The sequence below is a fragment of the Urtica dioica genome, chromosome 8 (assembly GCF_054948205.1).
Source record: "Urtica dioica subsp. dioica isolate 48M chromosome 8, U.dioica_male_clone48M_v1_H2, whole genome shotgun sequence".
NCBI lineage: Eukaryota > Viridiplantae > Streptophyta > Magnoliopsida > Rosales > Urticaceae > Urtica > Urtica dioica.
Window position 1 is genome coordinate 11,908,691 of NC_142763.1, and position 11,997 is coordinate 11,920,687.

The 11,997-nt window shown below is 39.1% G+C and overlaps 2 protein-coding genes across 2 annotated transcripts; both read left to right on the plus strand.

Annotated features, from left to right (window-relative positions):
• The first annotated feature begins 1,959 nt into the window (after positions 1-1,959).
• SGT (UDP-Glycosyltransferase superfamily protein) lies at positions 1,960-9,309 on the plus strand. Its single transcript, XM_089622914.1, has 14 exons — positions 1,960-2,347; positions 2,542-2,720; positions 2,942-3,184; positions 3,393-3,504; positions 3,779-3,949; positions 4,440-4,503; positions 4,638-4,695; positions 4,796-4,973; positions 5,117-5,247; positions 7,864-7,966; positions 8,055-8,131; positions 8,361-8,408; positions 8,493-8,642; positions 8,719-9,309. Exons 1-14 carry the CDS (start codon positions 2,137-2,139, stop codon positions 8,884-8,886), a joined length of 1,893 nt encoding a protein of 630 aa, XP_089479040.1. The 5' UTR covers positions 1,960-2,136; the 3' UTR covers positions 8,887-9,309.
• A 1,506-nt stretch (positions 9,310-10,815) lies between these two features.
• LATE (C2H2-like zinc finger protein) lies at positions 10,816-11,512 on the plus strand. The gene has a single exon (XM_089624549.1). It carries the CDS (start codon positions 10,873-10,875, stop codon positions 11,398-11,400), a length of 528 nt encoding a protein of 175 aa, XP_089480675.1. The 5' UTR covers positions 10,816-10,872; the 3' UTR covers positions 11,401-11,512.
• The last annotated feature ends 485 nt before the right edge of the window (positions 11,513-11,997 follow it).

Here is an 11,997-nt window from a genome sequence, read left to right on the forward strand (position 1 = left end):
GTTTTGAATCGTGTAGACCGGACCGGACCGTTTTGAACCGTTTAGACCGGACCGTTTTGGATCGTTTGGACCGTTTTGAACCGTTTTACATCATTAAAATTAAAAAACCATTAATTTTCCACCAAAACAAAAACATATAGTCATGTATGTGAGAGAAATACATGCACAAATGCCTAATTTGACTAATTGGACATTAATTTATTTCTTTTATTTTTTTTTAAATAAACCGGTCCGGTCCGGTTTAACGGTTTTTTTTTTAAAACCGGACCGGACCGTTTGAAGTGAGTAGACCGGACCGGACCGGACCGGGGAAAAAAAAACCGTTTTAAATTGGACCGGCGGTATAAAGATCACCGGTCCGGTCCGGTTTACGGTTTTTACGGTTTTTTTGCGCCGCCCTAATATCAACAATTGACGTCCATTGTTGACATTGATGTTGTTGACATTGATGTCAATAATTGATGTCAATTGTTGACATTGATATCAACAGTTGACGTCAATTGTTGACAGTGATGTTGTTGACATTGATGTCGACAGTTGACGTCAATTGTTGACATCAACGTCAACAGTTGAGGTCAACAAGTAGTCTGTACAAAAAAAATTCTCTTTAACAAAAGTAGTTTGAACAAAAAGCATAATGAATTAAACAAATAGACTCCTAAACAAAAGTAGTATGAACAAAGCGTAATAAATTAAAAAAAGTAGTATGAACAAAGTATAAAAAAGTAGTCATCCCATCTTAATGTAGAACGAATTGCCGATTCATGAGTTGGGACCGAATCCCACCCCTCCTCGAGTATTGGTGGCATAAGGGGATTCGATGGCATAAAGGTTTGAACAAAGTTAGCGAAGTTCACTTCAGACGGCACCATAATTCTGAATGATCCTTTCTCATGATACCGACCAGGTTCAACCCAAGTACCACTGTACTTGAATAATAAATAAATTTCTGTCATCACTATACAAATCAAGAAGAAATCCAAAATTAGTAATTGTTGACATCAGATGTCAACTGTTGACATTATACATCAACAATTGATGTCAACTGTTGACATTATACATCAACAGTTGATGTCAACTGTTGACATTATACATCAACAATATATGTCAACAGATGACATCAACTGTTGACATAAGATGTCAACAATTGATGTCAACTGTTGACATTTGACGAAACTTACGAACTTCGCTGAACAACTTCAAAAATTACCCAGAATCACGAAAACCTTATATTTTACTCAAATTTAAACATACCCAGAATAAACATACACAAAAACGAAATACATGGTAAGAAAAAACATTAAAACTAACCAAGTAGAGTCTTTGGCAAAGAGATTCGCTGAAACTAACCAAGTAGAATTCGGAAAAGGAGAAGATATTCGTGGAGAAGGAGAAGAGATTCGTAAAGAAAAAAAAGGGTTTCATTCGCTGAAATGTTTGGACAAAGATTTTGATCGTGGTTCAAAGAAGAAGAAGAGTTTTGATTTTGGGTGAGTTTGAATGACGAGATTTTGGAGAGGTATCAGAACTTAGGGAGAGAGAGAAGGAATTAAATGATAAAATGTAAAGAATAATTTTTTTAAGAGTATTTAAGGTTTTACACACAGAGGCAAGTGGTATATTTGGCCAAAATTATTGTTTGATGGATTATTGGAAATAGTTATTGAGTTGGTGGTAGTTTTGCCCAAGAATTCTCGTTGTATTAAACTCATTCTAGTATATATACACATATTTTTGCCAAGAAAATTGTTAGAACATCTTCTTTTTTTTTTATCATTTAACATTTTTACTATTTTTTTTTTTATCAGAATTTACACGACTTGCCGCGTATGGGGTGAAAAACACCCCTGTAAGTTATTGGAGAATAAATAATAATACAGTTAAAAAAAAGAGCAGTTGCGTACGTGTCCCCACACACTCGATCTCTCTGACTTACAACGTGCTTCTCTCTCCCTCTCTCCCCCTCTCTCTCCAAACTATAATCAAAGTATATTTTTTTTAATTCCTTTAAACTCCACCAAAAGAATAAATGTTCGCGAAAAAGGAAAGATTACTGATTCTCTTTCTCTTACCGGAATCCTAGTAGAGAATTTCCGAAGCAACTTCCTCGAAATTTTGTTTCGATTTGCTGCCACGATGACCGAGCCGCCGGAGAATCGCCGCCAGTCCGCTGAGAATCCCGGCGAAGTCCAGGCGGGAATTGAGCGAGAGACCGGCGCTGAGAATGGAGGCGGAGAGAAGGAAGTGGAGAGAACTGGCTATAGCGTCGGCGACAGGTTTGAAGTCCAGAGCGGTGAGGCCAGCGGAAGAGATAATCCGGCGAACGTCGGTGGAAGTGAATCTCCAGGTTTGTCTTGATTGCATTTCTCGCTTCGTCTTTGGTTAGCAATAAAGGGCAAGAAAATGACTTTTCCGATTCTGTTTACTTTCGTAATTCAATTCGTTTAAGCAATTCAAACATGTGGTGAAGCTTTCGTCAATAGCATTTAAGAACTTTTTATTCTTGACATTCAATATAAAGTTCTTGTTTCGGTGATTCAGGAACTTCTGGCAGAGTTTCTGTTAAGTTAAACACATTACCGACGGAAATATTGAATCCCGAAAAATCCGAGTCACATTCCGGTCATCTTAAGTTGGAACGGGCTAAAACTGAGAGGCAGAGACAGCATAACATAGAAGCAGCACAAATTTATGATGACAAAATTCCGTTCCAGCAGAAGGTAAATCGACACAGAGACAACTCCGATTTCTCTTTCTTATTCTGCTTCTGTAGAATTGACTGCTTTTCAAGTGAACTGTCTTTTGGTATTAGCAAATGAAGAATATTAGGTTAAAAATGTATTTTATTCACAAGTTGCACAACAAAATAAATTAGAATATCTTCATCATGTTTAATAATTTTTTTTAACTATGTTTTACTGAGGTAAGTTACTTTGTGCAGCTTAAGTTGTTAAAAAGAATAGCTACTGTGAAAGATGATGGAACTGTGGAATTTGAAGTTCCAGGAGATGTTGAACCATTGCCCATTATAGCTGGACAAAAAGACTCGCAACCAGAATTTAGTGACGCAGAGCCTCTTGATTGTGCGGATCTTCAGGATATACCACCACTTGAGATCGTAATGCTTATCGTTGGAACACGTGGAGATGTTCAGCCATTTATAGCGATCGGAAAACGTTTACAGGTAACAATTATATGCAATGTTCCAAATCTTATGCGGTGTTCCCTTATGTTGCAAATGTGTAATCCTCGCAAGAAATGCGTATCCTTGAATAAGATAGATTTGAAAAGCACGATGATAAACGAACCTCTTCAGTTTCATGTACTCTTCCTCACTTTTTTTCTTTAACATCCTCAGTGAATGGGAGTGTATATTTACCATCATTGTGCAGGACTATGGCCATCGTGTAAGACTAGCAAGTCATTCCAATTTCAAAGAGTTTGTCTTGACCGCTGGATTGGAGTTCTACCCATTAGGCGGTGACCCCAAAGTTCTAGCTGGTTGTATGTACCCGATTCACCACTTGTGTTTATTTACTCGGTCTCGGCTAGTCTTTTTGCAGCTTTCTCATCTACCTGCAATTAATACTTGATTTGATTGATGAACACTGCTTGTGACCTTACACTCGTAAAATTACTGTAAATCTTTAAATACATGAATGAAAGAAGCGTTCCTTGGCTTGAACGCGTTGAATTATTTTCAAAGTTAGAGCAGCATTCTATCTTGTATTTCTTTAGTTAGTTTGAGTTCAATTTTTTTTTTCTTCCTGTTTTGCAGATATGGTTAAAAATAAAGGATTCTTACCATCAGGGCCATCTGAGATACCTGTACAACGGAATCAAATGAAGGAAATTATATATTCTTTAGTTGCAGCTTGTAAAGAACCAGATTTAGATTCTGGACTTCTTTTTAAAGCGGATGCAATTATTGCAAATCCTCCAGCCTATGGTAAGCATGAGCTAATGACAGATCATTTTAATTACTGTACTCTTCACAGTGTTGTCAAGATAGAAGCAGTGTTCTTGTAAACTTTTATTTTTTAAGCCTTTTTTCTTGTAAAAATTTATTGCACTTTTGTAGATGGAAAGGCATATGTATGTATCCCTATTTTTTTAATGTAAATTTGATTGTAAAATTAATCAAACACTTTCTATAGGCTACTTTCTAGTCTACCCCATCATTTGCTGTCTTCTCAGTTTTCAAGAACTTACGAGAGACAATATATATATATATATATATATATATATATATATATATATATATATGTGTGTGTGTGTGTGTGTGTGTATATATATGTGTGTGTGTGTGTGTGGAATAAGTATTAGTGTTTCCTATTCATGTCTAGTATTATATTCTGCTCTGAATATATTGCTTTCTACGATTTCATGTTTTGGTTTTTTGTTTGTACTTAAAATATTTTTTTTATTCTGTACTGTAGGACATACTCATGTGGCCGAGGCACTTAAAGTACCGCTTCATATATTTTTCACAATGCCATGGACGTAAGTCTTGTCTTGCGAGTAGAAGCTTACAAACAGTTGCATCATTCGAACTTTCCTGGAGTGAAGAGATTGATTTTACATCAATATGGTCATTAATTTTAATTTAAATTGCTATATGTTTCTAATGACATCAGGCCAACTAGTGAATTTCCACATCCTCTGTCTCGTGTCAAACAGCCAGCTGGATATAGGGTGAGTTCTTCTTCTTTTTTTTTTACAGTCCCCTACCTTGTTATATATTTTATTTTCTGAAGACCCTCTGTGGCTTACGATACTTTGTCGCATTTTTCAGTTGTCATATCAAATTGTGGACTCGTTGATTTGGCTTGGCATTCGAGACATGATAAATGATATGCGCAAGAAGAAGCTGAAACTTCGTCCTGTAACTTATTTAAGTGGTTCGCAAGGCTCAGATTCAGATATTCCACATGGCTATATCTGGAGTCCTCACCTTGTTCCTAAACCAAAAGGTGGGTGTACCTTTTAATTAAAATACTCTACTTCCCCTGCTCATCACCACCTGCTTAAAATTATTTCCTGCTCTGGCTCTGGTCATGCATTAGAGCCACTTCTTTGGACTCTACCAAACAAATATTTGTTACTTGAGTTGCAGACTGGGGTCCAAAAGTTGATGTAGTTGGATTCTGCTTCCTTGATCTTGCTTCAAATTATGAACCACCAGAGGAACTTCAAAAATGGCTTCAAGCTGGCGACAAACCCATTTACGTGGGATTTGGTAGCCTGGTGAGTTTTTTCTCCTGCGTCAACAATTTTTTTTTAATTAAGAACCACTGCTTTAAGCCTTCCTAGTAACTAATCTCCGGATCCTGATGGTTTTACTCGTCAAAGTTTTTTTCGGATTTTTGGCACAGTGGAATCATCGACAACATAGTGACATGAGACCCACATTTGTTCAACCCCAGAAAATACCGGATTGTGTAAGGTGGACCCTTGCTTTGAGACCTAGTGAGGTGATGGGGATACTATGCATATCACCAGGGGAGTATTTGTTAAAGGACAGCAGATCTCAGATTTGATTATCGTCGGTAACGAGATCGCGGAAGAGTACCAGAGGAGGGGCAAAAAGGTGCTTCTCCAAACTTGGACTTAGAAAAGGCTTACGATAGAGTGAATTGGAGTTTTTTACACTTCGTTCTTGAGAAGAAAGGTTGCCCGGTGGTGATCATGGATTTGCAGATGTCTTGTGTTCGTTTCTTTTTCACTCTAGTTAACGGAAAACCTAAGAACCACATGTTGAAATTTGGCTACGCGACCCTCTTTCCCTTCACCTTGGTGTATGATTTGTTGGCTCATCGGATCCAAATAGGTGTTGGTGAGGGATCTTTTTATTCCTTGCCGTGTGGGGAGATCCAATATTTAGATGGCTTATGTCCAATTCGTGGACGATACCCTTGTTCTCGAAGAGCCTTCTATAGTCCATAAGTTCTGTGAGGCTTCTGTTCTTAAGAGTTAATGTCGATGAAAAACACTTCCCTCGGCATCAATTTGCAAGACGTGATTGTTGAAATTTGGCTTGCGACTTCGGATGTACCCCGAAAAAAAGATTTCTGAGATCCCGTGGTCGCCACGGTCTCCTAACTCCTTGTCGGATGGAAAAGTGGCTGTCTTGCTGGGGTTTCCCATCTACTTTATGTCAGTTTTTAGAATGCTGAAATGAGTTTTTTTAACCGTTGAAAGAATTATTAGGGAATTCCAATGGGAAGGCTTTGAGGATAATCGATCTAGACATTTGGTGGCTGGGAAGACTTGTTGTGCTTCTAAAGTAAAAGAATTGGGAATCAGAAACATTGAGAACTGTAACATTGCTCTTCCGTCCAAATGGGGTGTGGAGGTTCCCACTGGACAAAATGCTCTGTGGCATAAAGTGATCGAACCCTTCATGGTCTTGATAACAACGGGTGGTACCCTGGGATTTCGATCAGAAGTTCTTATCACAGATCTTGGAAATCAGTTTCTTCCGTTCGTGATGAGATTTGTTTAGTCGAGTTCAATGGGTTGTTCGCGGTGAATGAGTGGTTAGATCTTAGCAAGACCTGTGAAGATCCAAAGTCGCTTTTGCTGCCAGATTTTTAGCCCGAGCTAGAATTTCCAGTTGTGCACACCCATCAGTCAGTTTGCAATCTCAGATCCTCTCCACCCTGGCAAGATCACACGGGATCTCACTTGTTTCAAAAGCTGAAGCATGTTGCTATTTGGGATTGAGTCCAAGACCAAATGGCTTGGCTGTCCCGACATCGATGGATTTTCCGTAAAATCCATGTCCTCGCACCATTCATCAACCTTAACCCGTCCACAGCGTTATCCCACAGATACTGCTGTCATTTTTCATCGACCAGCAAGACCCGCTATCTCTGTTCATCAAGTGTAGAACTGCCAAGGCTGTTTGGACCAGGATGTTTAATCGTCCCATCATCAGCATTGATGTCACAGCTTCCTTTCAAGATCTTTGTCGTCTCTGTAAAGCTCCAGGATCAAATAGAAAATGGGTTCATTTGGCGAAGAATGCTTTCCTAACCGCTTGTTGGAGTATTTGGAGTCAAAGGAATCGGCGTAGCTTCGATAATCAGATCTTCTCTTTCGAATACCTCCGGGACAGGATTTATCGCTGTATACATGCATATTGGTTTGGCAGTATGATACAACCCTTTGGGTAGAACTCATCCCCAAAAGCTAGCTATTAGGGAGAGGGTGCCCAAGAGGTTATAAACCCACATGCCAAGCCCATACTTTAGCAATGTGGGACTCTCACATGTCAATCCCATACTTAACAATGTGAGAGTCAACTAGGATCGTAACACAGTACTTATTGGTTTCAAGTAAATATTTTGTTCAAATCCAAAGATATACATGCTTGCTTTCCATCTTAATGGGGAAGTTTCTGAGGGATTTTTTGTTGCGTAGATGTCGACTATTTTGTTGATATATTATGGTGTCAATCAGTATTTTAAACTTGTCATCATTCCTTTTCGATCTCTAAACAACACACCTTTTCGCCATTTTGGTAATGTTCAATTAGCATTAAACTCTTGGCTCTTCATTTGTTTTTAATTGCCCACCCATCAATGCTACAATCTCTTGGAGGAGGAAACTCAAATATACTACTTGATGCGGAACCGAACCCCAGACCTCATGGGAGATTACTATATTTTGGTTCTTCATAAAATAACAGAATTCAAAAGGATATTATGGATACTCATCCTCATAAGGGCTAGTGCAAATATATACTTTTTTTATCAACTTTGTCGTAAAAACTTGCTTCGTTCGGAATTTCATACTAAGAATAAAAGCAAAGGAAATGTATCCTTGCTTAATTTTTTTTTTTCTCTTTTGTTTTGTCAGCCAGTTCAAGAGCCAGAGAAAATGACACAGATAATAGTAGAAGCACTTGAAAAAACTGGACAAAGAGGCATTATTAACAAAGGTTGGGGTGGCCTGGGAAATTGTAAGTTTTTGCTTTAGTTACTTGTAAGCTAATATTGTTATATTAGTCCGTATATGTGACTGAGTTACTTTATTATTTATATTACCAGTGCCCGAACCCAAAGACTCCATATACTTACTGGACAATTGCCCTCACGACTGGCTCTTTTTACAATGCAAAGCTGTGGTAAGGCCTGTTTATAACATTTATAGATTCCTAAACCTACGGACAGAGTTGTAACTATGTTCCCGCTCTTGAATTATTTGTCTTAATTATGGTAGATACTATACCTTGATATGTTATTTGTCTTACAAGCATTTGCTATTTTTTTTTGTTCGTGGTACTTTCATCATCGTTACACAATAGATACAGAACGTGCGGTGAATTTGATTATACATTACTGCTCTTCTTTCAGGTTCATCACGGAGGTGCTGGAACGACAGCTGCCGGTTTAAAGGCCGCAGTAGTGGCTCTATAACCTCTTTGTGTTTTCAGTAATTTCTCAGTTTCTTCTTGTTCGCTTCGTCGTAATTGTTCTCTTTTACAGTGCCCAACGACAATTGTACCGTTCTTTGGGGACCAACCTTTCTGGGGAGAACGAGTACACGTACGAGGAGTTGGGCCATCACCAATCCCAGTCGAAGAGTTTTCGCTGCAAAAATTGGTCTACTCGATAAAATATATGCTCAATCCCCAGGTAATTATGATTACATGAATGAATTCAATTTTCAACTAGCAAGTAGATGTGTCACTTAATACGAACACAAATCCAGGTGAAGGAGCGAGCCGTTGAGCTTGCCAAGGCTATGGAGGACGAAGACGGTGTCGATGGAGCGGTGAAAGCATTCTTCAAGCACCTTCCTCGCCGGAAGCCTGATGTTGAACCAGAAGTGGTGTCTTCGAGTTTTTTCTCTCTCAGCAAATGTTTCGGTTGTGCCTGAACCTTGAATCCTTTGTTAACTGTTATCCTTTGTCGCTGATCTTTCCTTCAAGAAGTCGTATAATTCTCCACATAGTGCGATTCCTCCGATCCCCACTTCCTAATATGTCACTGCGTACATGTATCAAGAACGTGACTCGATATTTATAGTTCATATTTCTTTTCATAGCTTTTTTTTTTTTTTTCCTTTTGTTTTTGTATTCAACATTTCTCTTTATAGAAAAGCTAGAGCTGGTTTCATTTCCCAAATGATCTTGCGTAGACTTGTTTAGTTATTTATTTATATATAATTTAATTATCTGTAAGTCTGTCTACCCTCCGTAACCAGATCAAAATAGCTTCCCATTAAAGTCTGTGGTCAATTCCGTGGTTTGTGACACAGCAATCTTTTGTCGTCCTATAACAATGAAGGTATGTTTCTGTATCGCTTGCACTTTTGTGTAGTTTGGCTTACTGTGCTTTTTTTTTTTTTTTACCTCTAATCTATAGGACTAATTCGATTCCACGGGTATTGCCACTTCTGGTTTTGTTTTGAATAGAGCGTGGAATATTATATATACACACACATGCATAGGGAAAGGTTTTATACGACACGGTATTTGGTCATTTACAGTATGACACAAGATTGTCCGTTACCATTACGTTTGATCGATTCCTAAAGTTTTAACTAAAGAATGTCTGTCAAAGAATGGAATAAGATATGAAAGAAGAAAAAAAAAAAAAAAGCAAAAGCAAAACGGCAAAACTTCCGTTTCAATTTTGTAGCCAAGTGAAATCTTGAAGAACGAGAAGCTAAGAGTGCAATAAATAGCTGGGACGTCAGTTTTGGGTCCCCGACCCGCTGTGGAACTAGAACCGTTGGATTTGTCAGCACTCGGATGGCATTTAAGATGTGGAAACCCGACACAGTCCCCAGGTCGGGAAGCGAGATCGTCTGACACGTGGCAGTGGAAAACATGGAGCGGCAAAAGTATTGGATACCCGTTCTCATTAAATAAGTAGGAGAAGCAGTGACGTTGAGATATCAGTGCATGCAAGGAATGGGAAAAAAGTGGCAAATTGCTTGAGATTGGCGGTGAAGAAGATAGACCAGAGCAGGACAAGAACACACTAGTGGGTCTTTCACCCCCATAACTATTTAATTTTTTATTTGTATTTTTTTATATAAATAAATTGAAACTAGTAGTCAGTTTGAGTCACAGTTTCAGGCCAAGTGGGGGTCACTGACTTTAGCTATTAAAGTCGCCCAATCCCTTACACATTTGCCATTGGAGATCACAAACCTGATCGCCATATCATCATCGTCGTCGTCATCATCATCTCCACCATCTAATGTGAGAGTGTAAGCTAAGCTTCTCCGACAACTGACTTGTATTTATTCCACGCACACTCTCTAATTTATTACCCACTTCCAGTTTCCGAGTCTGCCTTTTCTTAATGAACTGAGCTTAAAACTGTTTTTTTTTTTTTTTTTTTTTTTTGCATTGCACCCACTAGGGATTTGATTAGTGGGTGCTCAACATAAAAATGCTCGAAAGAGAGGTTTAAGAACACCCCCTCTGAGACAAGCAAAAACACACCAAAAACTTGCAATTGTCAGAGGTGGGAAGAGATAAAATGAGAAAAATCCAACAAGCTTGTGTGCTTGCTTTTGATTAGTGATTGGTGAGAAGTGGTATTTTAGGATTGGAAAATGGAATCTCTCTCTCTCTCTCTCTCTCTCTCTCTCACTTATCCTGTTCTGTTTCCAAGCCCATACGTACATACATACATCCTCTCCGCGTCCAGCAAAAACACTCTATATAACAATTATTACAACCGAGACACTTCACATTTCCCAACTCCTTTAGAAACCCCTCTGAACTCTATCTTCCCTACACATTTTTTATCAGCTCAATACGCCAAAACTTCTAACCCACACTACACAACAACACACACACACACACACACATACACAAACACCTTCTCCGAATCGGTATAAAAAAAAATGGAGAACGACGGAGAGAAACTGGCGCGATCAGCGAGCAACAACGACACGGAAGACGCGATAACGACATCTCGAGTGTTCCCGTGCCTGTTCTGCTCGAGAAAATTCTACAGCTCGCAGGCCTTGGGGGGTCACCAAAACGCCCACAAGAAAGAGAGAAGCGCTGCGAGGAAGGCCAAGCGAGTCTCCGAATTCTCGCCTCTCAATAACTTCCCTCAGCCGATGGTGTTCGCGCCGAACCACCACTCGCTCGGCCTCATACACCCTTCCATGTTCATCAACGCCCACGCGGCCTCGTTCCGCTACTTTGCGCCGACGCACCACCAATTCCCCGACCGATCTTTCGCCTCCAACCCCGCGCCGAGGCACAGAAAAATGCTCTACTACGGAGCCGGCTACGAAGAGGACGAGCAAAGCTTCGTCAATTGGCAGCGGAGCATAAGAGGAGGCTCTTCCACCGAAGATGACACCTCATCTCCGCCGATGAACGACACGGATCCGAAACTTGATCTTTCTCTTCATTTGTAGAGTGGAAAAGTGGATACGTAATTTTTGGCCTTTTGGTGATGCTGTTTTTTTTTTTTTTTCTCTCTTTTTAACGCTGCTGAGTTAGCACTCTGAAGTCCGAATAACATGTAATCTCAAGAGATACTCTTTTTCATTTTTGGCTCTTTGAGATCAGTTATATTAGCTTGTCAAGTCTTTTTTTTTCAGTTTAAAAGAGATTTGGCTCAATAAGCTTTGAAGGCTGAGAGATACTACAGTGATCAAGAATTGTCTTCGTGTTGTTGCGTAACTTAACCCGAATGGATGCGACTTTATTCTAGAAATGTCACGTCCTTGATTGTAATGTAATTTGAAATAATGAGTTTCAGAATATTTTAAAGTTGATTTCATAATAAACGTATCTGGTCATGACTTGTTTTAAGAACTATAGCTTTTATATGCTGGCTAGTTGTGTTGACTTTTTAGTATTGAAAAGTCAAGTTGCCTATTTGTGTTACACTTAAAGTTGAAATCAAGTTTTAAATTCCGGCAAAAATCGGCGGCGGTGCCGCTACCGGAGCAAAAACGGTCAATAAAGAGCAGTTTCTTGTATTTGTCGTTGTTTTTCGTTTTTTGTCA